Source organism: Aptenodytes patagonicus, chromosome 11 (genome assembly GCF_965638725.1).
Source record: "Aptenodytes patagonicus chromosome 11, bAptPat1.pri.cur, whole genome shotgun sequence".
In the NCBI taxonomy this organism is placed as follows: Eukaryota; Metazoa; Chordata; class Aves; order Sphenisciformes; family Spheniscidae; genus Aptenodytes; species Aptenodytes patagonicus.
The window spans coordinates 13,110,172-13,137,067 of NC_134959.1; the positions used below are offsets into that span (position 1 = coordinate 13,110,172).

Sequence of the window (26,896 nt, forward strand, 5' to 3'; positions counted from 1 at the left end):
GAGAGGGAAAAGTGATCTTCCCCGACGAGCAGGGCGCGCGCGGGGCGCGGGAGTGCGCGGCCGCTGCCCGCTCCCCGTCCGGCCGGCGGCACCGCGGGGCAGGGCGCAGCGGCTCAGCCGGCGGAGACGCCGCCGTTAACGGCCGCCGGCCGGAGCGGTCCCGCGGCTGCCGACACCCCTCCCGCCCGCCGGCGCGAAGCGGAGCCCGGGCGGCTGTGGCGCCAGCCAGGTGGGAGCCGGAGGGCTGGATGTGTGCCGGCGGGCGGCCAGCTGCCCGGCGCGCCGGTGAGTGGGGCCGGGGCGGGCGGCGGCGCGAGGTGCGGGGCGAGGCGGGGGCCCGGGCTGCCGCCGCCGCTTGTCACCTCGCGGGGCGGCCGGGCTCCGCGGGGACAGGGCTCAAGCGCCGGGGGCGGGGGCCGGGCCCTCCTCGCCGGGGAGGGGGCAGAGGCTGCGGGGCGGGGGCCGGGAGGGTCCCGTGCCCCGGCGTGGCGGCGATGGCTGAGGGGGGGGGGGGCTCCGGCGGGGAACGGGTGTGCGCGGGGGCGGAAAGGGAAGAGCTGCCGGCGGGGAGCGGGGCGAGCGGAGCGGGCTGCCCTGCCCTGCCCGGGGGCGTCCGGCGGGCCGAGCCCCTCCGCCGCTGCGGGCTGCTGAGGAGAGCGGCGGCGGCGGGCGAAGTTGGGCGGCGGAGGGGGCGCGGCGAGGGGGGGGGTGCGCCCCGCCGCCGCCGCCGCCCCGGGCGGACCCTTCGCCGCCGCCGTGGCCGTGGCCGTGGCCGTGCCCGGCCGGCGGCGGGCGGTCCGGCCGCGCGATGCGCAAAGAGTTAAGGTGCCGTCCGGGGCGGGAGGCGGTGGGAGCGCGGTGCCCCTCTCCCTCTTTGCGGACTAGTTTGAGTGACACTGCGATCATCTCGTTTCCCTTCAAGCTTCGCCTGTTGCCGCCGCCGCCGCTCCAGCGCCGAGCCGGGAGCCGGGGAGTGGAGAGCGCAGGCTGAGGCTCCGCCGACTCCTGCCAAGAAATCCCCCGTCTTTATGCCGTGATCTCCTAGCCCGGCCAGGCACCGGGGGCGCAGGGTGGGGTGGGGGGGACTGCGGGCTCTCCCCAGCCCTCCCGCCCGCACACCTCTTCGGGGGGCTTCCCCTCCTCCTTCCTCCGGGGCGATTTGTCAAACTTCCCCCCTCTTCTGCCAGCAGCAGCAGCAGCAGCAGCAGCAGCAGCAGGGCTGTCCTCTCCTCTGTGCCGCCTCCTCCTCCGCCGCCGCCGCCTCCTCCTCCTCGGCATCGTGTATGCACAGCAACAAAAAATATATCCCCAACCCAGCCCTCGAGCCGAGACTGGAGCAGCTCACCGGATCTCTGGGGCTAAAGCAACTCTTCCCACCCCCGCGCCCAGGCAGCCCCCCCCCGCCGGCGCCGGCGGCCGCAGGAGCTCAGCATGCCGAGGAGGAAGCAGCAAGCGCCCCGGCGCGCAGCAGGTACGAGAGCCGCCTTCCCCGGCCGTTTGTTTCTCCCCTCGCTTTCCTCCGGCTCTTTCGTAACCGCTTTCCAGCGGGCTGAGCCCGTCGGTCCGTACCGGGCTCCCTCCCTGCCCCGCTCCCCGCGATCGCACGCTGCATGCCGTGGGTTTTGCAGAGCAACTCTTGGTCTGGAGGCACAACACTGTGGCGTGGGGGCTTTTTTTTTTTTTTTTTTTTTTTTCCTTGGGGTGGCAGGGGTGGGGGCGCATGAAAGCCCTTTCCCTACTTTGGTACCCACTTTGATTTATTCCTAACTCCGCCATCGCCTGACTCAGTTCTGGGGGCAACACTTTGTGAAAGCCAGGCGGGTGTGTGCAGGCACATACTACATGTACACATACGATCTGTGTGACTGTAGGGGTGGGGGAAGGAGGCGAATTTTGTTCATTTTCAGCCCGTACTTTGGCACCTACTTTGCTTCTATCCCTTGGAGTCTTCGTTCTTCGCCATCCCCTTCCCTCACATGCAAATGGTTTGTGAAAGCCAGTGAAAATATTCTTTTAAAAAAAAAAAATCTGTAAAAAGAGATAGGCTGTGTATAAATACATGGCACGCTGTGAACGAAGTGGTAGGGACAAAGTGATTTGGAGGGTCTGCAGCGTTACTTGAAGATCCAAGCCCAGAACTGGCTCCTTTGCTCAACTTTTATCTTTTTCTTTCTTCCCCTTGGACGGCACTGGAGGTGTCTCTGCTGGGCAGACAGACCCACCTAGTTGGTCACTTTCTTTGGCAACCTCTTCTGTTAATCCTATTGATTTCTTATTTATGAGTCCAGATGAGAAGCTGCAAAGGAAACCAAAGGGGAAAAAAAAAAAAAAAAAAGGGTCTGTGTATTGTCAAATGACTGGCAAATGTTTCTGATAGTGCCTTTACAATTTCCTCCATTTTTTTTTCTTTTTAGAAATACTTTTCGAGGCTTTGTCCTGGTGAGGTTTTCTGTTTGTTTGTTTTGTTTTCCTTATGCCAGAAATGTCAACTCCTGTTAAACTTAAGCAGTGTTTTTTTGAAAAGCCAAATTGAAAAGAAAACAGTAAAAAAAAGCCCCACATAATTTTACAGTAATCCTTAGTTGGGGATATGTGGGCTGGAAAAGGTTTCCTTGGCCTGTTGCCATCCTTGATTTGATGGCTGATTGATCGCCTGTCATCTGGCTGCCTTTGATCTATTCATTCCCGATAAACATCAATAAATCACTTGCCATGGTAACGCCAGACTCGGTGACGTCACACGTGGCCTGTCAACTCTCTGTCAGCACAACTTCAGGGGCTCCTGGCTTGATGTGCCACATAGCCACATGGACGAGGGCTTCCAGGGGCATGGGGCTGGCTTAGGTGGAGGAACGGGATCGGGTTTGGTTAGGGGCAGATTTGGGGGACCGGGATGCAACACCATAACTTGCCTTTTACAAAGGAAGGCTCTACACCCCAGGAGGCCGGGTGTAGAAGTTTTCCGCAGGCTCCGGCAGCGTGATCGGTAGTGCATTTGTAGTTGTGCTTATAACAACTTGAAGCAGGTAGTCCTGCAACTTGGTAGGGCGTTGTTAGAAAACGGGCGTTCAAAAACGTGACAGTGCTTTCACACTGTCTGACAACTTCTCGGAGTGGTATGGTTTGAATTTAGTAAACAGCAGGGGATTCGGGGAGTAATACAAATTGTAAATAACTATGTCCACATTTCCTTTCTTCTCTTCTTTGACATATACATGCATTCATCTAGGACTTTTGAAATAGAGAAATAGACTTTCCAGCAGTCTTACTCCATATACTAACAGCTAGAAAGTTTGGAAAGTTTTGCAGTACGGTAGTGGTACGATCTAGCAAACAATGTCGTAGCCAAATACTTCACGGTAATATTTTGCATTTCTGGCCCGTGCCATCAAATAACACTTTTCAAATAAATTAAGAAGGTGAACTTTTCCTAATGCTTGGGAAATTCTATTTTGTAACATTAATTCAGTTCTGCAAAATCTAGCTCTTCCAAGTATTTGACATACTCGACTGTGCTGTATGTTGGGCTCTCCGTAGGCTGGAGGAAAATGTTTCTGCACTAAACACACATTCTGAGGTATCTTTTTCTCTCTCTCTACCACTCTCCGTCTCTCTCTCCTTTCTCAAGTGAATCATCCGTGATGTGTGATCTATCTTTCATATTTAGCAGAAGTGTAATCTCTTTAAACTTTTAGCTTTTTGATAGCCACATTAAACATTTAGTATTGTGTATAATTGCTTCCCACTGAAATGCTGTTTTATTGGTCACATTGGAAATGTTACTTTTTCTAATAGCAGTAAAAGCAAAGGCTTTTTTTTTTTAACACCTTAAAAAACAGCTGAGAAATAACAGGTTAGTTAAGAAATATTCATTACAAAAACTTGACTGCAGGACTAATAGGAGATGGAAGAATGGTTTTGCTCTATCAAAATGACCCGTCAAAACGACTTTGTTTCATATTTGATTTAATTGTCTCTCTCCTGACAGGCACATTCATCAATAGCTTAATGGTCAATCAGAAGTTGGCAGAGTGAGTGCTTTCATTCTTTCCCATACACTAGCTTTGGCTTTACTTTATCAAAATGCCTCTGCCTAATGGATATGGGGGATGTAGAATGACTGAAGGGCTACTTATTTGAGAAGAGTGAAAAAACAAGAACATTTATGCTGTTGATAAGTGCATGAAGATAAATAAGTGAGCTGTATGAGGCGTTTTATTTTAAGAGAGAAGAAACTTACTTTTTTTTTCCCCCCTCCTTTTTGGCTTCAGAGCTGCGAGTTATAAGGTTCATGACTGCTTTTGTGGCATACTGAGAGTGATGACAAATTGATTGCTTGGTACTGAGAGAGAAAAAAAGGTGGTGGTGGGGGGAGAATTAAAGATGTCTGCTGATTGGTAACTCAGGAAATCCAGTCCCCAGCAACCTTGAGAATACTCGAGAATTTTTTTTCTCCAAACTGAAAGGTCCGCTCAGCCATAAAAAAAGAAAAGTTGTTTTGCCAGCTTCATTAGTGTTCACCTAATTAGCTGTAAACCTGATGGATTCCTGACAGCTTTAATGATTGGAGATGACAAGCTCCACGCAGTGTCATCCAGCAGAATTAGGTTTGCAGCTAGTTTGATGTAATCAAGTTGATATTACACAGTCCTGGTTGCCTTTAGTTGTGCATTAACTCAATTTTCTGCTGCAGGTGACAAATGGGCTTTGGTACCTGGATAATCATGTCATAGGAATTAGGGCCCTTTTAATGGTCTGGAGTAGAATAACAACAACAAAGAACTCTCAGCAGCACAGAGCTCGCAGACATAACAGACAGGTGCACAAATTCTTTATGTCTAGCCCAAGTGTTAACACCACACTGTGGAAGACTAAAGCTGTCTCTGAGAATCAAGAATCTGGAAAAATGATAATTTCGGTTTGTTTCCTTTGAGACTCAGGTGAATATCGTAGATAAATTTGGGAGGAAGAGTCAGGGATCGCAGTTTTATTCCTCACCTGTTAAAGCGAGAAGATGGTCAGAATTGCTGCTCCAATGACTTCTGTCATTTAAGTCAGAAGGAAGAAGGTATTTACTGGTTAGAGGCTACTGTCTAGGAAGGCTAAGATACTGTATTAATAGAGGCCAGTCTTGTTCATGCAAACAGTAATTATCTATCCTTAAATTATAGCTTTCACTCGTAGTTTTTTTTAGAAACCTATTTAAAAGATCAAGAAAATGTACTTCCTACTGACAGAAACGACTTAATACGTATTTTGTATACATATAAAGCTTTTCTGAGGAGGGGTTGGGAACTAATGATTTGTTGGAAACTAATTTACTTTTTTTTAAAAAAAACTGAATAAAATATTTATTGTTTTTTAGGCCCAGACAACTGCACTGAGTTTTCAACCCTCTGGAAAAAACCAAACAAACTTGGGGCCCGTGGTGTTTTATTTTTTTCCCCCCCAATCTACTCTGGTTTAAACCCTAGGGATAGCTGCATTCTTTTTGGGCTCTTCACAACTTCAGTGCTTACATTCAAAAGGTGCACATGGTCTGTGTGAATACTGAAATACATTAAATTGATTTTTCAGAGATGCAGAGCACTTCCACTTTGCAGGGACTTCAGTGCTCTTGCTAGGTATCAGCGCCTCCAGAGCGAGGCTGGGAGTGCGCCACAGAAATCCAGATGCACGATGGCATGCAGGTTGTGCAGCCGGATTTCCAGGCAGCTCTGACTTCAGGAAGTTGAATGCTTGCTTTAATTTATGGGAATTGCTTGCAACTACATACATACCCCAAAAGTAAATGTGACGATACAGTAGACTACCTATAAAGGTACTTGCAGTGTCAGCCCTTGGTATGTTATTTGCCTCCAAACCTGCCACATATTTCTCTGTTGGACAGAGATTCTTCCTAGCAGCAAGCTGACAAAATGATTAGTTATGGCTGTCCTGTGCTTTTTTTTTCGGCAAAGTGTGAGGAACAATGCAAAAAAAGAAAAAGGGGCATAAATATAAAAAAGCCTGATAGATCCCCCTGAATATCCGTCTGGAAAACAGAATTTTCCAGAATCAGCTGCCATTTCTCCCATTAGCTTGACAGCTGTCAATTAGGGCTTCAGTGCTCTCCTGGGCCACAGTTTATTGCGTGCGGTTGATGTTGTCATTTTGTTCTCGGTTTTGCCTTGAGCACTATCATGAGCAGGAGTGAAATAGTCAATAACTGATGTATCAGCAGTTATTTCTTAAATTGGCTTACAAGTCTGCATTTTTCCTCTTTTTACTAAAGATTGTTTTGTAAAGTGATTAGAATGAATTGTGACTGCTGCAGGGTTATGGGAAATGCAGTGAAGCTAGGGTGAGTTAGCAGGATTAGAGTGGGTCCTTTTTGTCAGCCCTGTTTCCAGGATTAGTGGAAACTATATAGAAAAGATCACCTTCAGAGTGAAGTGTGGGGTAAATTTTTAAGTGTGCTACGTGCACGCTTATGTAGAAACATATGGTGGTACAGAGTGAATGAAAAGAAATAATTTGCCAGGACCTAAAGTAACCTTACGAGTTATCTTTCTGAACAAACCTTGGCACTGCTAGTTTTATGGTGTAATAATCCATATTTTAATCCAATGTCATGACCGTTTCCTAGCAAATCCAAATACAGATTGTCAAATTTTAATACAGCCCTATTTACAAGGTGCTGCTAGTAGATCAAATATTAAGATGCCTGAAGTGTTGCATTGTCAAGTAAGAGTGTATGTGTATGTATGGTTATGATACAACACCGAAAATAACATCCTTGCAGAGCGATCGTGTGTTATCTTATCTATGAAATACTTCAGCATCATTTACTAAACAATCTACCTCAGGTGTTTGAGTCTGATTTTTTTTTTTTTTTCCTTCTGTATATGTTTGGGGTTTTTTTTAAATTTAGTTATGCCCAAATTATGGTTTATCAGCCTTAAGTTAAAAATGAAAGGTGAATACAATATATTGTATTTGGTAACAATGATATGGACTGGTACATCCAGACAGATAATATGCAGTTGTAATTAGACTGAATAGACAGGCATTCATTTTTAAATTCTTTGACACATGCATAAAATAGTCATATAATAAGATAAGATGACAATTTTATGTTAGGTTGATAAAGTGTCCCGATACATGCATTTAAATGTCTGTAAGCCTTTTTTTATCCAGACAGATTAATTCTAGTTTCCAGCATTTGCAGTTAGACATTAAATTAATTTTAAAAATCCCACTAAACAATGGATGCGTTGCTTTTTTTTGTGTGTGTGTCATTACCTAAAGCAGGAGGATTGAAAAAAAATTATGCAATTGATTTTTCTTGTTTTCAACATTTAAAAAAAAAAGGCATGAAAATTGGCTTAAAGGATTTAAAGCATAGTCCACGAGAGACTGTGTTGTAGTTTTCGTAAGTATAATAATGCAGAATAGAACATTGTCAGAGCTTGAAATTGTTTGTTACCATTTTCATAAAAAGAACTGTAAGGGTTGAAATAAGTAGGGCTTAATTTCAGAGACTGCGAGATTCATCCTACTGCATTTTCCTGATTTTGCTCCTGAAAGATATTTTGGTCATCTCAGTAGAGAGCCAATCTGCAGAATTTAAACGCTTCTCATTGCCAGCATCAACTTTAAGATATTTCTCAGAAAACGTTCAAAGGTTTTTTTTTCCCCGGGGGCGGAGGGAGAGTGGGGAAGGAGTTACCAGAAGATCATAAAATATCTGGAAGCTCTTTGCCAATGCCATTACCTGGTTTGTTCGGGCAGTAAAGGTGCGACTCTTCAAGAATAATCTAAGTTCGTATTTTAGACTTAATTATAAATTATTAATTCTGTCAGGACACATGTTATTAATTACAACTCTCTTTTCTTCATTCAGAACAGCTGTGGGGAATCGCGTAAGTTCACTGTGTGTGTTGGTGTGGGAGTTTACCAATGAAGAGCTCTCCATTCCCAGCCTGCCTTACCTTTACCTCCCATCCTCCTCATACCGGGGATTACTGTTGAGCAGCTAAGCTAAACTTGACATCGCTTGGAATAAATACGAGTTTTGAAGGGATTCAGTGTGCTCACAATTAGTGAACGCTTTTACGGAGGTGGTTTTTAGGTCCTGTCCATAAATAATTCTTGTTTTAGCAAGACTGTATGGTGGTGGGGAGGTCAAAAGGGCACCGGCCAAGCTGTAGCGGGGGGAAGCAAAGCAGTTTTCATGCCCATCCACCAAACTCCCGCCAAACTTAACACATTAGCATAGAGGAAAGAGCTGTTTTATTATTCGTTTGGAATGATTCAAATTCATTTACTTTTGATATTTCTATCATTAAACTGAGCCCTCTGTTTCACTTTCTTATGTGTTCTTTGCGGAATGCATGTTGCATAAAATAGGCAATTTTTAATGAACAATTTAATGTAAATGGGTTCTGAATTTAAATTAATATTAATGAAGCTTTGAGTGAATTTATTTTGCATACGTAAAGGCTTGTAACTCTTTCACCCATACACTCTTGTCTTTATGTACTAACACATTGGTTAGGTGAATTGGCTAGTTTCCATATTTCACGATTAAAAAACTTTAATGGATTTTACTTGGATATTTGTGCTAGTGCAGCTTTACGCAGGTTAGTATCTCTATTAAAAATGTACCCGCCTTTATATTCAGATTTTTGTAGTTAACATTTTACCGTGTTACCCCGCCGTTTCTATGTATTTCTTTCTACTTTGGTTTTGCCTTTATGCTTAGAGAAAAAATTATTCCAACAATAGTCACCACAGTCAAGATGTTTTCTTTCTTTGGCTTACCTCTAATGCATTATGTATTTAGGAATGATGGGATGTTCTATAATTAATTCTGTTAGACGTAATTGCTATAATCACTTTGATGCTACACATAATAAAAGTAATATGGTAAGCATATGAAAAAATATAAACACCTTATTGTAACACTTTATGTAAAATTCTTTTTAAAATCTTGTTTAGAGCGGAACCTCCGCTTCCGCATTTTGTCAGAGCTAACATTTATTTTAAAGCACATTACTTAGGAAATGAATGAATTTTAGATACTGAAAAGATTCTGACTGGCAGGTTGTCTTATATGTGTGTGCTTATATCTCTGATTCTGCACTATTAAAGATGTAGTTCATTAAGAAGCCAATCTTCAGCGTTGCTACAAGTGAAACGTAAATATCACCATATATCTCGTGAAATAAGAGACAAATTTGTACATTGTATTAAAATCTGGTACATAGTAAATAACACAGAAATGAAGTTGTACAGCGGAAAGCTTCTTTGTAGCAGAAAATTATGGGAAATATAAAATGTATGAAGGGTAGCATGTAACTAGAGAGGGAGTTTTTCAGGCATAGTCCCAAGTGGGAAAAAGACTGTAGAAGGTGATTTCCCTCCCCCCTCTTTTTTTTTTTTTAACAAGTAGCTTTGAGTTATTGTTTGCAAACAGAGTTTTTGATAGAGAGGAAATGAAAAAAATATGTGCAATGGGTTAAGCTGTGTAGCTGATATCCTTGATTCTGTAACAAAAAATGTTAATATGGCCATAGTTCTTAATTAGTTGCACACCATACTTAATGCTGCAAAGGTCACTTGGTTTTATGGTCCAGCTTCGTCTATGAATTTGTATGTTTCCCCCAAATTTATATTTCACTCTCCTGTATTTTCTAAGCAATTGAGTGTGCAAATTGTGGTTAAAATGCAAACTAGAAACAGGATTAGAAAAATACGTTCAGCGTGGATAAAGAGGAGTTTTTTTTTTTTTTTTTTGCTAGTGTTATTTTCAAATAATGCGCAGTCTTTGCGTGGAGAGCAGAAATACTACATTTAACTTCTGTAAGCTGAACAAACAAACCCCGACCAACCTCTCGCTGAATTGTTCTGGGGAAGAACAGAACAGGGTGCTGTTCTGAGTATCTCTGGGACTGGGCTCGGTGCCTGCAGTCCTTTTCCTGCTAGGTCAAGCCTGTTGCTGGAGGGCCAGATCTCAGCAGGGGCCTCCTGGAGGCTTGGCGAGGCTGCTTAAGACTGGCAGCCATCAGTCATCCATCTGTGACACAGAGTCTGTTTTTGATGGCAGGGATGATAAAAGGCCTGGGAACTGTATAGGCCCTTGTAATCAGGGCCAGTGCTGACATCCTTCTCAACTTTGACAGCTTCTTCCTTTTCTCTCTTCACCGCCAAGACTGTCTCAACTGGATTTTTTTTTTCCTCTCTCTTGTTTCATGTACTTGATCAGTCTCAGATGCTGGGAATTATTTTTTTCTGAAGGGAGGGGGAGTGTTTCTTTTGGTTTGTGGGTTGGGCAGGTGTGAGAGGAAGTCTGTTTTTTTTTTTTTTTTTTTTTTTTTTTTGTACTGTAGGCCTGTTGCTAATTAATGTTCCTCCATAAGATTCTGTCGGAGTTGAGTAATGTTTTTGATCTTTATGCCTGATAACTGCATACTTAATGAGATTTCAAAGCTGTGAGTGCAGCTCCCTACAATTATTGACAGATGCCTTTTCTTTGCCATTGGGTTCAGCTTCATAAATCCTCCTGCAGTAATGAGGTTCAGAAGTGCCACCCTGCCAGTGAGCTAATGAAAGAGGGGGGGAGGGAGGGAACAGCTCATGCCTGCCTGACACATTTTTTTCCTTTAAAATTTACTATGCAGATGTCAAGCTGTGGGACGATTACTTCAAACATGCTAATTTTTATCTTGCTTTTGTGTCAAGCCTGCATGCCATTTTTCCCCCCCAATAATAAATAAAAATAGAAACCTCAACCTATTTAAATTTTATCATGGATCATAACTATTGAAGACTTTGATATATGTGTGTTCTTTTGCAGTTTCCAGTCAGTGGAGCAGTTTTTTGAAATCCGAAGGGCAGAGAGAGGATAAAAACAAAAAGGGGGGGGGAGCTGCCTCGGCCGCACGTCGGCCTGCCCTAACCGTGCACTTGAAACATCGGAGATTTCATTTTAGAGTTCTGAAACTAAATCCTGGTGGAGAATAGCCGCACCATGCCAAACAGTCGATTTCCTTTTCAGCAGAGCCATACATCACTGACCCACCCTTCCCTCCCGACAGAATGACATGTGTCATTTATCACACGGGCCCTGCCAGGCAGCGCGGGGGGTGCGCGGGGGGAGCTCCCTTCCCGGCACGGCTGTCTTCTCCCCTTAGCACAGCCCGGCTACGGCCCAGCGCCGGCCGGGGAGAGGGACGGTCGGGCCGGCGGAGAGGGAGAGCGCCTGTGCTGGGGGGGGACTGGCAGAGTGACTGAAGAGGTTATGTTCTTTCATATTATCTGCTAAGTCGCCTTGTTCAACCCCCTGAAGATTTTCCCCTCCTGTTTTCTTTCTCTCTCGCTCTTTTTTTTTTATATTCCCCCCCCCCCCTTTTTTTTTTTTTTTTTTTTTTTTTTAAGTTTGGCAGTTGGGACAAACTGGGTGACACGTATCATTCAAGCAGCACCGGCTTGCTGGGGGTTGTGTAAATGAATCTGGGAGCTCTTGGTTTCACATGATTCAAACGTGCATTATTGAAGATGGATGTTCCTTAAAAAAAGATTGATGATGGATATCAGGCTTATAGTGCCATTTATCATTTTGAATATTATTTAGACTTGCCGTGTAAAGCTGTAACTTGAGAGTTGGATGAGCTGGGACAGAATGGAGGCCTCGACGTGCACGTTGTGATTGATGGCTTTGCTTTCTCATTGTTTGTTACCAGATACTAGCCGGTCATTACAGGAGTGCCTTACAATTGTTTTAGGGGCTGGATTTCCGTGTGTGTTTGTGTAAGAGAGAGGGACGGGCAGAGACAGAGTTAAGTTTTTAGTGAGAGCATTTCAATAATTGTAAAGAATGTAGACAAAGCTATTGCCTGTGCAAGGATACAGGCAATCTTTTGCATGAATACAGATGCATGCCGTACGTAACGCTAAAATATAAGCAGGACTGTAGCTGCTCCAGCATAGCATTGTCAGACATTGCCAGTTCCAGTATAAAAATGTGCTTTAAAAATGTGCTTGTGAACAGATTAACACAATCCAGCTTCCTTCTGCTAATAGGCTGCATTTTGGTCCCATAATTGCAAAGAAAACAAAGTTCTAGAACATAATTATTTCAGCATTTACGTTTTTATTTTCCGCCCACCCTCTTCACCCAGTGTTGTGAATCTTTGAACCTTGGCGTTCACTCCCAGGTGTCCAGGATGCTCCTGGAGGTGGATAGTCTGCCCATGTAAATAGCAAGGGCAATCCCTTCCCTTTTTGAAGCACTTTTGCTGGAACCAGGACACCCCCACCTGCTGGAAGAATTAAGGAAGCAGCTTTTTATAGGCAATTAGGTCTTGGAAGTGCAGGCAGTGACTATCGGGAGATAGACACTCCAGCAATAGAACAGCTTCAGCAATAGGTTGCCAAAACTTCAAGTGATGGGGTGTTTGTGCACAAACATCTCTGGGCAAGTGTGATACGCAGCCCGGTTAAACTTGTTCGGAGTTGACAAACTATTGCATGTTTCTTGCCTGGCACATCGTACAAAAATCAAACGATTGACGGGAATGGTAGGTAAAATTAGACGAGAATGGCTTTTTGTTGAATCAGTCTTGAATTTGCACAGGTAGATGGTATTTTTGAAACACTGCTTGTCACCTGAACTTTTTCTTTGATTGTGAGATGCCCTCCTAGCAAGAGGGAATTATAGCAACATTTAATAAACAACATAACAGCATTTAGGTTGAAACGTTTCACAAAGCCATCAGTGACTTTATGAGTTTTATAGAAACGAGTTTTTCAGAAATCCAGTGGTTGTTATCACTTCTACAGATTTTGGTACACTCAGTTGCCAAAAGTAAGACGAATTCAAGTTTATACACTTCATTCAAGTCCAACATAATGAGAAAACCCTGAAAAAATACAATATTTTCTATAAAGACTTCAGCAGTAGAAGGTAAAACTTTGATCTCCTACCCCTGCACTTGTGTAACACAGTAGGTAATTGAAGTGCAAGTGCCAATTTGCTGGAACAGTTGTAAACACACCTTGATACAAATGGCATCATTGCATTCTTACTGATTAGAAAACTTTGCTATTAATAGACACAAAGTCCATTTCAGGTGTAATATGTAAGGAGCTGAGTGCACTCATGGGAAGAAACCTTGTTTTGTTTTTTGTTCGCTTTTATTCTTATCCCTTTTTTCAGTTTTATAGCTGGAGACATGATTTATTGCAGCCATCCATCTTTGGGGCTCATCCATCACATCCTGGTTGCTAGGCAATCATGGCAGCAGCTGTTTGCTTTGAATCAGACAGAAAAGTTGTCAATCATCAAAGGCAGGTGAATAGCATTAGAAACACGCTATTGTCAGACGGAATAATTAATCAAAGAGAGAAAAGATAATTAAAAAGATATGACCCTTGCAAGTACTTGCTCTGGGTTGCCTGGAAAAAAGAAAAACTGCCTGGTCTTTTCTAGACACTTAAGCAGCTGAGGGCTGATAAAATATGCACTCTGCAGTGCATAGTTTTTAATTAATTGAAAAAGGTTCAACATTCAAAGACGATGCTGGAGAAAAGTCTGATTATGAGCAGAAGTAATATTTATTGTTTGCATGAAAGGCTTGACATGGAGTTCTAACTTTCTGTCACAAATCTCCTGCATGCTTGCACTAAGCCTCTTTCAGCTTTACTATCTTCACTGGCAGTTACTAGAGTGTGCAGTTAGCCCGTCCAAGTAAGGGTCCCACGGCTTTCATCCAGCCTTTTCATTCTGGGCCACCTTTTCAGTGTATTGTCTCATTTGCTATCCTGTATAGCAGCTATCAGAGTTGCACTAGCTCTGCCATCGGCAAGGCAGGCGAAGCTCGACAAGTCCTCAGTATTGCTCTTCATTCAGTATAGGAAAGATGTTGAGGCAGTACCTATCTCATTTCCAATCAGCATGTGGAATAACAGGCTCTTGTGAGCCGATTCCTGAACCCGATTTTCCAGCAATCCTATTATTTTTAGCTGGAATGATAAAAAGGATGCTGCAGAGCCTAATTTCCAAATCCTCAGAGTTTAGATACCCTGGTAGTAGGTGCAGCATAGTGTGCCCCAGCACAAGCATACACAGGAATGCACTTCTGGTGTAGAGCATCATTGACCAATGCTTGCAAAACAGCCAGATAGAGCTTATACCGCCGTCAGTCCGCAAATTAAGAAGACGGGTTTGAACACTATAGTTGCCGAAAAGCTGGGTGTCTGAGGCTGTAATACTGTAAACCGTCTTTGTGAGAACGGAATATCATCTTTTTGATTTCTGGGCAAAGTACTCACGTAGTCCAAAAAACCCCAACTTTGGTGTTCCTGCTTAGAAGGTAAGACGTCTGTGGACATACTGATCACAAGAGAACATAAGTATGATGATTGCATTATTAAAGTTTATTTAAAAAAAAAAAATTGTAAGTAGTGAAGCAGAGGTGACTGCCACTTTCCCTCCCTTTGTGTTTTTTCATTTTTTATTTCATACTTCCTTTACTCTGTTTTCTAGAACTGGACAAAGAAACTTCAAGTTTCTGCAGCCAGGAGAACAAAACCACTATTTTCAATATCAATATCAAACCCAGATATTAGTGTTGATTATCAGCAAGATTTGCAAGGATATATGCCGTGAGATACTGGGAATTAAAATTGCAGAATGAAAATCTTGCACACCGTTATTGCACACCTCATCCCTTTCACATTGGCTAATTCCTTGGATTATTCTTTGCATAATTCTTTGCAGCGGTGTGTCAAAAGCAGCTCCCCTGCTAATTGTGTGTAGCCTGTATCACATTTTCTGCTCTCACACCCCGTTTCACTTGTAATCATTCCAGTATTTACTTAGAGGAGGAGAGAACACAGCTAAGAACGAAACGGGGTACCATCTGAATACTGGGTATGACACATCTGCTGCATAGAGCTATTCGTTTCAACGCTGGTAACAGGAAGCTCAGGCTGAAGTTAACTTGGAAGACTTGGAGAAATCTGTAGCCTCAATTAACATTTCATATTAGTGATTCGTCAGAACGTAATGTTCACCAAGGTTTGTGTGAGAAGTAATAAAATCTCTCTGAAAGCATAGTAGTACATATTAGCATTAGCTTTGGAAATATCCTCCATGTACTGTGTGACCGAAGTCAGTATCACCCAGGGCTAACAGCATAGCACTTTTATGTAAAGTTAGGATGTTGTCTAGAGTTGCTGGCAGGTGCTTTTTTAATTGGGCTAACTTCTTTTTTCTTCTATATGTAATGATGATTCAGTTTGACATACTACTGGCGGTTTTTGTCATAGATGTGTAGGCCCTGTGCCTATACAGGGCAAACGGGTGTATGTTTGTGTATGGGTATGCAGTGGTTTCTCTAACAAGTTTTTGTGTATTAAATAGATGTGGGATAGCCATGCCCGCATGTGAGGTGACATGTTTATGGCTATAGAGCTTTTTCCTCCTTTGCTGGGAAACGGATTCGTCCCCTTTTCACATATCAACACCTCTGATACCTTTTCAAGTATTTGCTGTATTTCAGATCTGCTGATCACAGTTTTATTTACTGATGGGGGAACTGTGGCAGTAGTTCCCTAGTGGAGGGATATATAGTGCTGACATCAAGAAAATGTTGGCTAAGAGACATATGGATAGATGGCTGGATGGTGGAATATAGGCAGCTATTGTTTAGTCTGATAGTGATTTCTTAGCAGATTATAGACAAAAGTTCCTTCTGATAATCTGTTTCCCTCTGCTCATCAAATTGAGGTGCGTCTTTTCCCTCTGATTTTTCCTAGTCTTTTTTCCGTGTGTGGTGTTGAGGGAAGACAGAATAGCTATTCCCCATTCGCAGTATTTATTGATTCACAGGTGAAAGAGGTTGGACTCTATGAAAGGATTTTTCTGTCCTAGCCCCTTCCTCACCCTTCCCCAAATGCAAGTTGCTTTTGCACTTGTATTAAGAAAACTGCTTAGGAAGTTGAAATACCTTGGTACTGAACATGCTAAAGCTAGATTGCCTTTTTGTTCATATGAAGTGAAAAATGAACAGAATATGTCAGACATTAAAACCATAACAGATAGTAAACAGTTTTGCTTTAACTGGTGGAAGAATGTGCAAAGGGAGTTTAAAATAAACAGTCAAATAATAATCAAGCATTTGCCGGTGTTTAACTTGCTGTGTTAAGTAGAATGTTGTATCTCAGTAGGAACCACTGAGTTACATGATATTTGTATACTGAGAAAAATATCTTGAGGAAATATATAGAATGTGCTTGGCTGAACTATGTCCTATGCTTGGCTGAACCGAATAAGCGTATAACACTTCCCCCCCGCCCCAGTACATACACTTGCAGCTACCTGACAGATAGTATTCAGGTCTGTCCTCCTCACTGCAAGAGATCCAGGTGTTTCTCACTGTCTTTAGAGAGCGCTGTCTCCTTAAAGGATTAAGAATATGTGTTTCCTTCTGAAGATTTCTGATATGAGAAATACTTTTTATTCCACATATTTAAGGTTAGTTGCCCTTTTTATTCCTCTCAGTGTAGCCTGCTGTTCCATCTTTTATATGCACAGTGATGTTAGGGTTTCAGTCCTACAAGCATGTGCAGTGAAATGGAAATATTTCTTATCTCCAGTTTTCAGTTTGTCAGCAGTGTGCTTAAGAAGTCTTCTGCAAGCTAAGCCTGAAGCTTGGAAGATGTCCTGGTGTTCTCTAAGTGAACGTCCTTCAGTGTTTGAGCCACACTGCAGTGAAATGCATGAAATACATTTGTATGTGCTTACTTATATGATGTAAAGTATGAAAAGTATCTTGTAGTATTCATATTTTCTAGGATACCTCTTCAGAAATGACAGGGGTAAAAGATAATGGGCTTACTGTCATAGGTGCAAGATGACTAACTCACGTCACTTGATAATCCAGGAGCAGAGCCAGATGGCCTCGAAGATAGGGAATCATCAGATACAAGCCATCAGGCAGGGTACTACTTTTAATGTCTAGGGTAATTGTGTAGAAAGGAGCAGGAGAGGAAATGCTTTCACGAGAAGGGAGAGGAAGGACTAGTGCCATGAAGAAGAGAAGACTGATGTGTAGAGATCTGGACCCCCGTAGGGTCCCCAAAATAGAGATATCTGAATTCATATGTTACTCTCATTCACTTACCTTCAAAATCCCATATACACTGTGCTGTTGTTTTAGAGTTAAACGTATGCTTTTCTTTCTAGTTAACCCCCAAATCCCCTTGCAATTGCCGTATTAATTTAATTAGTTAGATAGTTTGTGCGTAAGAGTACAATTCTGGTAACAGCCTTAACTTTATGAGTAAAATGGAGAGATGTAAACTAGGTGAACTAATTGGGTCGGACTTGTTGCAAATTTTATTGAAAGAATATTTGAAAAGTGGAAGGTAGAACTTGAAACAGCAAAGATAGTGTGTGAGTGATTTTTTTATATGCTGAAATGTATCATTTACCCAGGATACCTTGTCTTCCTTTGTTTTTGCTCTGGGCCTGCAATAAAATGCTTCCTATCTATATTAGTTAGCAAATACTCCGATGTAATATATGAGAGTAGTGGTGCATTATTTCCTCATGCTTACGTGTTTTCTGCATAAAATATCCTAGCAGCAGTGAAATCTTGCTATGTGATCATGTTTCATTTTGAGATGGTGAGCTGAATAAGCAGTAGGACAAGCAAGCAGTAAGCTGTCTGAAGGAAAAAGAAATAAAATTTTACAGCACATTCTTGTTGTAGGAGTGTGCAACACAAAATTGTGTGACTCAAATGCTCAATCTGGTCTTCATGATTAAGCAATAAACAAATTACAAAACAAAGTTATCGTCCCTTTGAAACTTGTGCTCAGTCGTCGTGAAAAAGCGAAGTATTTAACATTTCTCAAAGGAAAACATCTTTTGTTACTCGATGTTCACTGGTAGTGTTTTTTAGTTAACAAAACTATTTGTTTGCATGAGGGTAAAATTAAGAACTTTTTTGTAGACACTACAGACATTTTGTAAAGTTGATTTAATGAATGTTGATAAAAGGAAACAAAACAGTTAAAATTTGTGATAAAATGACTGGTGTGCTTTGTTGTAAAGACTGGAAGAATATACTTAAATTACACTATCAACTTACAGAATCATAGAATAGTTTGGGTTGGAAGGCACCTCTAAAGGTCATCTAGTCCAACCCCCCTGCCATGGGCAGGGACATCTTCAACTAGATCAGGTTGCTCAGAGCCCCGTCCAACCTGACCTTGAATGTTTCCAGGGATGGGGCATCCACCACCTCTCGGGGCAACCTGTGCCAGTGCTCCACCACCCTCAGCGTAGAAAATTTCTTCCTTATATCTAGTCTACATCTAACCTCCCTTTAGTTTAAAGCCATTCCCCCTTGTCCTGTCGCAGCAGGCCCTGCTAAAGAGTTTGCTGCCATCTTTTTTATAAGCCCCCTTTAAGTACTGATAGGCTGCAATAAGGTCTCTGCGAAGCCTTCTCTTCTCTAGGCTGAACAACCCCAACTCTCTCAACCTTTCTTCATAGGAGAGGTGTTCCATCCCCCTGAGCATTTTCATGGCCCTCTCCTGGACCCGATCCAACAGGTCCATGTCTTTCCTGTACTGAGGACTCCAGAGCTGGACGCAGTCCTCCAGGTGGGGCCTCACCAGAGCAGAGCAGAGGGGCAGAATCACCTCCCTCGCCCTGCTGGCCACGCTGCTTTTGATGCAGCCCAGGATACAACTGGCCTTCTGGGCTGCGAGCGCACATTGCTGGCTCATGTCCAGCTTTTCATCCACCAACTTTATGTAAAGTAGTTTGGTTACACTGTCTAAGTAGAAATGCCTTTGTGTGTTACACGTTTGTGTCATGCCTGACATAATGGAGTGCTAATCCATGAGTGGGTCTTCTCGGCAGCAGTAGTACAAACCTATAATAATATTAACACTCTGGAGTCCCCCAGATTTTGCTGCTTACATCCAGCAGAGATGTCCCTATGTGGTTTTTTGTGTGTAATGATTATTGAAGTCTGTCACATCACTTATGTGCTCTGTACTTTCCAGACAAGACCTCGCCCGAAACTTTAAAATGGCAATTTTTTAACCTAAGGAATTTGCATTCTTATAATTGGGATCTTGGATATAGTCAATGTGGGACGCACCTGCACTGAGAAAGGAGGCGTTAGATTCTTCCTTGAGTCTGCCACAGTTGCTTATCTGGGTATTAGTGGTACCAGTTTTTAGTGTGATTAAGGAGCTGAGGACCGGACAGAAAGTCAGTCTCTTCAGAGATGTATTTATCAGAGTGCGAAAGGGGCTTTCTAGCTCTCCCTTTCCTCCCCTTCCCGTGCCCTCGGCTCCTTGGGCTGGTGTGGAGCCTGGTGGGTGGCACTGCTCCGTTACTGCACAAGCCTCTCGTCCCTATCACGGCTGCATCCAGCCCGCGTGGGGAAGAACTTTCTGCTGGATCTCACAGACCTATCTGCAATGGACCACATCTGAGAACTGTTTAGCTGAAGGAAATGCCTGTCACCTTACATACAACAACAGCTTTACGTCTGCTGTTAAGGTAGGTTAAGCAGTCTAGGGCTATGGGTAGTAAAAATGAACTTAAATGGTATGGGCAGGAGAGCTTCAGTTCCTCTCCTGGGTCTGTTTCCACGTCACGGAATGGTAGGACATAAATGTGGAGGGAACCTCAAAGAGGCTGTCCAGTCCTTCTCCGGTTCAGCTGACTGCAGCCGTGCCCTTCCTGGCAGACATTCATGGACAACCCAGAACTTGCCAGGCAGTATCTTCAAGTGTCCTTACTGCAGCTGGATATTAGCCTGGCTTGGGGAGTTTCCTATGGGTTATTTAACTTTCAGGTATCCTACGGATCTACTTAGTTGTTGATAGCTGGAACCAAAGGTTTGGAGCAGTCTGTACTGCTATGGATTGTCCTTCAGAGTAAGCCATGGGGAGTGATGCTCCCAGTGTTCGCTCTTGTTAAGACCCAGTCCAAAGCCCATTGATCTCAAATATGCTTCTTTTAGTGACTCTGTTGACTTTATTGGGCTTTCACCAAGACCTGTAGTGTTAGCTTAAGGAACAGAATTTCGCCTGTGTTACCTGATAACTTCATGGTGTGCCTCTGCTCATTGTTGATGTAATGTAGATACAGATTCTGGTAGACGGGTCTTGGTTGGGTTCTCATCTTGTCAAGTAACACACTTTTGTGCATGTTTAAGAGCTTAAGAACCTTTAAGGATTTGGGAGTAGGTGCTAAGCAGTTGTTTTTCTTAAGAGGGATGTAATGTAATACTAATGACCCAACCAGGAACGGACATTTTGTTTGATGGCATTCAATCAGGTGGAATATTTTAATTTGTTTTGGAATAATTAGACAATTATTAATGTGATGCTAAGAAATTTTTGTTAATATTCAGAATAGTATTAAGTTATAAATAGACAATATTATCGCAGTCAAGTGTCCGTATTGATAGGTAACAGCATTGTGTAAATTTGGCCATTGATTCTATTCTAAAAACACACTCTTTATCCTTACTCTTTTAGTACAAAATTACATCTCGTTATGGATAATATGTCATGTCTCCCTAAAAACGTGATCTTGATTTTCATCCCATGATGATACTTTATTCAATAAATCAGAATCTTCCTCAACAGTTAGCAACCAACTTATTTAATGGTTATTTCTGAAATGTTGATACAGGGAATTTAGCAGTTAACAGTGTTTATGCATTCCAGAAGCATTAACAGGTTAGGTTATACTGGAATTCAGTAAATATCCATGAAACGTGTGGGAGAACTATACGCTATGCAGTGTCTCAGCAATCGGCTGCCAGACATCTCGTGAAATACCAAATGTAATAATAAAGTTTATAATGATGATATTGTCAGGAGGCACACATTGTCCACTATCACTGAAAACGGAGGGAGCGAGGCCTATCGCCTAGTGTTTAGACTGCACCATTAGAACACTACAGATGTCCTTATCTTCTGGAGATAGTTTTGTACTGAATCAGTGGGTTTTACACATTCTTGTGTATGAAAAAATGCTCTTCGCCTTCTGAGTATTTCTGAAGAAAATAAAAGGAGGATAGTTTTTATATGTGTCAAGGTTATTTCCCATTTCTGCAAGTGAAGTTCAGCAAAAGATCCCTAGTAAATCTGTAATTTTCCCAGTGGCTTTTTCCCTTTGGTTGCTGGTTTTCCTTTATTGCTATCTAAAATGGACATTCTACTAAAAAAATCAGTAAAAATTGCCATTTACTGGCTACAGTCTGCATGGTCATAGGCAGTTGTGTGCTGGCTGCGTTGTACCTGATCTATTTAGCAGCTGCAGGGTAGGTAACACCAAGGCAAGCTAGGACTCCTACAACTACTAGTATTTTTTTCGTCTCTGTGCAACTAGATGACACTTTCTCAAAACGCATCTTCATCAGTTTTTTACTTCTGTTCGTTATGACAAAACACGGCAAACAAAGAACAACAATTACAGCTGCAGTCTTGAAGTTTGAAGTTGCATTTTAGCCATACTACATTGTGTATTATCATTATTATTGTCTTTTGGTGCTTGTATGTATGTAAATTACATTAAAAATAAGATCGAGGCAGGCACGAAATCAGTGACATAAGCAGAAAAAAGATGAACAAGCTATTATGAGATAGGAAAAATAAAAAAGATGCCATCTTTAATTTGACAGTGAACCAAAACCCACCAATTGTATAACATGAGAATATTTTTAAAAAATATTCCCTTAAAACTTTGTTGTGGCCATGCCCTTGATGGCATCTCAAGTCTGTCAGCAACTCTATTATAAAATCCTCTTATGAGGATGCAGTTTTAGATTGTTACCTAAATTTCTGCTATTTGGAATGTTGTATTATCTTGCTTTGCCTGAAAGCAGGCACGCTTTTAAAAAGATATGTATGTTCAAACTATTTACGTTACCAAATTGTCATAAATACATTCTTTGATATTCAGGTTCTATTTTCTGGGGCCCGCTTATTAAAAATAGTTGCACAAAACCTGCCTTCAGTCAAAAGTGTCTGGAAATACTGGTATTTTGAAGTTTAAACAGAACTTCGTACCCTACATAGTAATGTATTTATTTATTATATGTGTCTTTAATGGACCCAAAACTTGAAAACACAGAGCTGAATTCAGGCATCAAAACTAGAAGGAGTACATGGTTCAAGAAGGCCTAACTTTTATATAAATATATGTGTATTTTTTTCTTGGGAAAAAATATTGCAGTGAGATATTGGGTTCCTGACATGAGATATATTAATAATCTGGCATAAGTCTATGTACCGAACTAATGATTTTCCAACATATATTTTATGAAGTGTAAGAGAGTATTGGTACTCAATGAAACACATAGTTCCCTCACAGTAGTCTTTTAAATGTTTTGCTCTCATTCGTATTCATTCCTAAAAAAATGTACTTCAGGGCTTTCTTACACACACTGTGTATCCAGAACATACAGTTTTTTAGCACAGTGTAGCTAGATGTTAGTGGGTCTGTTAATTGCCAGCCAAAGGCGGCTGGGATCATAGGAAACATCGGTATAATTTTTTGCTTTCTTTTTTCCTGAGAGAGAATAAAACTACTTAGAGAGTAAAATTTTAGTATTAAACAGGTTTTTATTTATCCCACATATCGAAGGAATCAGGAAGAGGGAGTCCCCGTCTGTATCCATGCGGTTGTACCAGAACATTGCTGCCATTTGATCATTATGTTGCCAAAGGTAGCTTGAATCACAGTCAGGCTAATGCGCGTGTGAAACTCGCAACTACAGAGCTTGCCAGTAGAAGCAAGACTTAGAATATCTGTGCTTTCGAGTTTTTGTAGTACGTGTTACGATTTTGAACTTTCCTATTTTGACATCCTTTTGGTACTGTGAGCAATTTTGGGTTTAAGAAAAAGAGGTGTAGAAACATAATGCTGTGAATTAGGAATTCCTGATTTTTCTTGGAAGGGAGGTCACTGAGTTTTGTATACCTTGGTTTTCAACCCATAAAGTGAGGGGGGGAGAATATACCTTGCTTCACAAGAGAATTCTGAAAATTAATGCTTACATGTACAGCTTTGTAATTAAAGAGTGATACGTAGGGGGTACTTCTGAGGTGGAGTTTATAATTCGATTTTTTGTTTTGCTATATATGCTTAGCCTTTGCTATAGTTTGGCAGTATGTTCTTTATCATTAGTCATTCAATGCAAGATAAAGGCAGTTTAAGAAAAAGGAACTTGTATTTTAAGTTGTTGAAGGAAGGGGTCTCTTTTTTTTAAGTTTTACAATTCAAAAACTGAAGTGGAGGTTAAACAGCTGCAAAGAAAAAAGAATCCTCTTAATAGTAAAATGATTCTAAATTAAAAAGGAAAGAAAACAAACAATCAAAAATCCTCATCAAGTTCTTTGGGAAACAGAAAGGGAGGAAAAAGTCTAAGGAAAGCCAAAACGGCTAATGTTACAGTTGTCACAATTACTCATATCCTATGCTAGAGATTGAGGAAGCTAGGTCAAAATGAGCCAAAACTGGTCTTGGATCTTGTGGATATGGCTTCTGCTCATGTCAGTGTTTGCATCTGAGTCTCGGTTTAAAATCTGGCCTTACTCTTTACAAAAAGCTGTGTTTAATCATGTAGTTCTAAAATAAAAGAGGCAAGGATTCTGCATACCGTATAAATACATAAATGGGATTATTTTTTCAGATACACGCAGACAATCACAAGTAATATTTTTATTAATTATAAATATTCTTCAATTATTTATGGCACATTGTTATGCTTCATTTTAGACAATTTCAGGAAAATACTTCTGAAATTCTTTAAAATTATACTTCTTAGTATATTCAATTAAGTGTATATTTTGCAGGCAAATATTATGACTCTTATTTATTAATTACCTCACTGTCTGCATTGAGACCTCTTACATGGTTGCTGAACAGGGTTTGCTCCTCTGAAAATTACACTTCATGGACAACATACAAAAATACTCTCCTATACTTTATGTACGCATATAACAAGAAGCATAATTTATATGTAGTGATAGAACTATCTATCTGTTTATACTGAGAGAGAGCTAGCTTGCGTATATACATGCATGCAATGTTTTATAACAGAATCTTTGTTAGGTACCTGTGTAATTTACTAAAAAGTGAACCCCCTAATTTGCCATTGTCCTGGGAGTAATCTTTATGTTCCAGCCTGTAAAGAGCTTCGGTACTTGGCATTTCAGTAATTGCTGCATCATGGGCAAGTTTTTTACTTCTTCCCATAAATATCCCCCAGTTATGCTTCTTGAAGCCCAAGTCAGTCAAGAAACAGTCCAAAAAAATTGTCCGAACTTTTTTAGACCCATAAGTAGCTCTGATATTAATTAGCCTTAGCATTTGTGTGTATAAAGATATATTAAGTAATTTTGTAGCATATATTATTTATAGCATTTTTTTTCTCCTAAGTCTTAACACAGTTCTGTGCATAAGCATTTGACAATAATCCCATTAAAATGGTTAAAAACATTCCTAACATGAGTTGTAGAAAACTGTGTGGTATCTATGATAATGTGGCTTAGAAGAGAAGTTTTGTCATATTTGGTTGAGGTGATCCTAACACCCATGTGTGGTTTTGAACATGCACACAAGTGCCCCTTCTGTATATACTCAGTTTCTGTTTTTAATATTTGTTTCCCTTCCACCCTCTATTCTGATTATTTACTGTAAAGCAGTCTTTATTTCATTGATTTCTGTCTGTCTACCAAAGAATAAAGTTTGCTCTTCTCGCGCACACATCTGTCAGTACTGTACCAAGAGTCAATCCCACAAGAGGCAAACTGAAGAAATGAAAACGAATAAGTTACAAAATAAAGTGACAATAATGTGCAGTAGCATAAAGATTGCTTTGGGCTGCTTTTCAAAAAGACAGCTAATGACTTGCCCTGTTGGATGGTATGGGAAGGGTGCGGGTCACGTCTCCACGCTCCGTGCAGGAGGGGAAGAACGGCAGTGCAAGCTGGAGGTCAGCAACGGAGGGAGCACAGAGCTGCCTTTTAATTGCACCTTTTTCCCTCCACTCTGACTGTGGACAAGTCGCAGTACAGGCAAAATTCTGCATGTTTACAGTGTGTAGCTTCTTGTAAATAAGGTTATTGCGGGGATTAGAGGACTGTGAGTCAGGCTGCTAGAATCAGGCCCAGAAGTATTACTGTGTTTTACTGTATTTCATGTTGCTGCAGATGTTAACTGACTGACGTTTGTGAATCTTTTAAATTCCTCAAGAAAAAAAAATACAACTGCAGAATATTTCAAAATGTACATTTTTGTTTTAAAAAAAAAAAAGGAAAGGTTTTTTTTTCAAAGAAATGATCTATGCAGTAGAATTTCAATAACAAGCACATATATGAAAATATATTTACACAGACAACTGGTAGTGTTTGTGTGTGTTTAACATTTATGAATACTGGCCTAATGCGGCTGAAGTATTCAAGTCTCCTTTAAAATTGTAATTGAAGTAACATGATATAAATGTAAACTTTAGCTTAGAGCACACAGAGCATACAAGACAGTTTGACACCTTCATTTCAGCAGTAAGAAATTACCATTGTCTCTTGTTTCTTGCTTCTAGCTTATATGACCAAGCCAAAAAGTAATTACACAATTAGGGTTGACATACTGGTCCTGTAATATTTCTTCCCATAGTTTTTTGGTGGCTTATTTCTACTTCAGATTTTTCAGTCCTTTGTAATTCATACCAAGATGTCCATTTTCATTGCAACAAATTTACTCATGAAGATTGCAAGTCTGGCATAATTTAATGATGAAAAGGCAGCATTTCATTTTCTCCAAATGTAGTTATTTGTAGATTAAAGATAAACATTTGTGGAGCTAATATGGTTTTTGTAAGAACTTTGTCACCAACTTGAACGTTGAATTGTTACATACAGGAGTGGAAAAGTATTTCTGTGTAAATAATTACAGGATTATGCATTTTAAAAAGAAGGATATGCAGCAATGTGCAACTGCTGATCTGGAAGGGAACCACTTTCCATAGGTCAGATAACATTTAGTTTGCTGTATTCTGCATGTATAGAATAGGAGTTACTGACGTTTTTCCAGTTCATGGGGACACCTGGTAGAGAGCACAGCTTGGTGTCTCTCAGGGCCAGGGGGACTGAAATTGTCTGCCGGCCCTCGGACTAGCTCCAGGTATTCAGCAAGAGCAGGTCAGATGAAAAGCAGCCGTACTACCCATCTTGTCCTCGGCTCAACTTGTTTTCCTGTGTCCCCCATTTCTGGGATGGGTAATGCAGTCTGAGAGTCCTGTAATTCTGTGCCTTAAGACTTGCCCGCTCCAGGAATTTTCTGGGAGAGATGTGTTTTATTGCTCACATAATTATGTAGTTATGCTTGGGAGTTTTCCAGGATGATGTAAAAGCAGTGCTATATGGTATTGTTAATCTGTTCTGTGGATCTTTTTGATTAAAAAAAAAATAATAATCTGTGCTTTTTGACCATTCCTACACCATATCTTAATCCCTAGAACGGTATGATAATGGGACAGGGTGCTTGTTGAGTTTGAGGTGCAGGGTTAGACATCTGCTGCAGATTTAAGTTGTCCTTTGCTACTGCAGCTAAACTGGCTGTTCAGATGTCTTGTTGTGAGGCTTCCTTGCATTTGGTCTGAACACAGGAGCTTCATCTCATCTTGGAGCCTAGTCTGTCATTATATAAAATACCATGGAGGGCTGGGAAGGAAGTATAGTGAGTTTGCTGGTGACAAGCCAAGTGGAGGGGGTTTGCCGAGTATTAATCATTTGTATAAAGCTGCATCCACTGTTCAGCCAAATGAATCTGTTCTGCCTTGGTTTCTCACAGTGACAGCATCAA

At 41.6% G+C, this 26,896-nt stretch overlaps 1 protein-coding gene across 1 annotated transcript in view; it reads left to right on the plus strand.

Moving 5' to 3' along the window:
- Positions 1-1,427: 1,427 nt before the first annotated feature.
- Positions 1,428-26,896, plus strand: part of TSHZ3 (teashirt zinc finger homeobox 3) — a 64,380-nt gene continuing 38,911 nt past the window's right edge. The window contains exon 1 of the mRNA XM_076349183.1: positions 1,428-1,471. Coding sequence (XP_076205298.1) covers positions 1,432-1,471 — 40 coding nt within the window. The 5' untranslated portion in view covers positions 1,428-1,431. The remainder of the gene's footprint in view (positions 1,472-26,896) is intronic.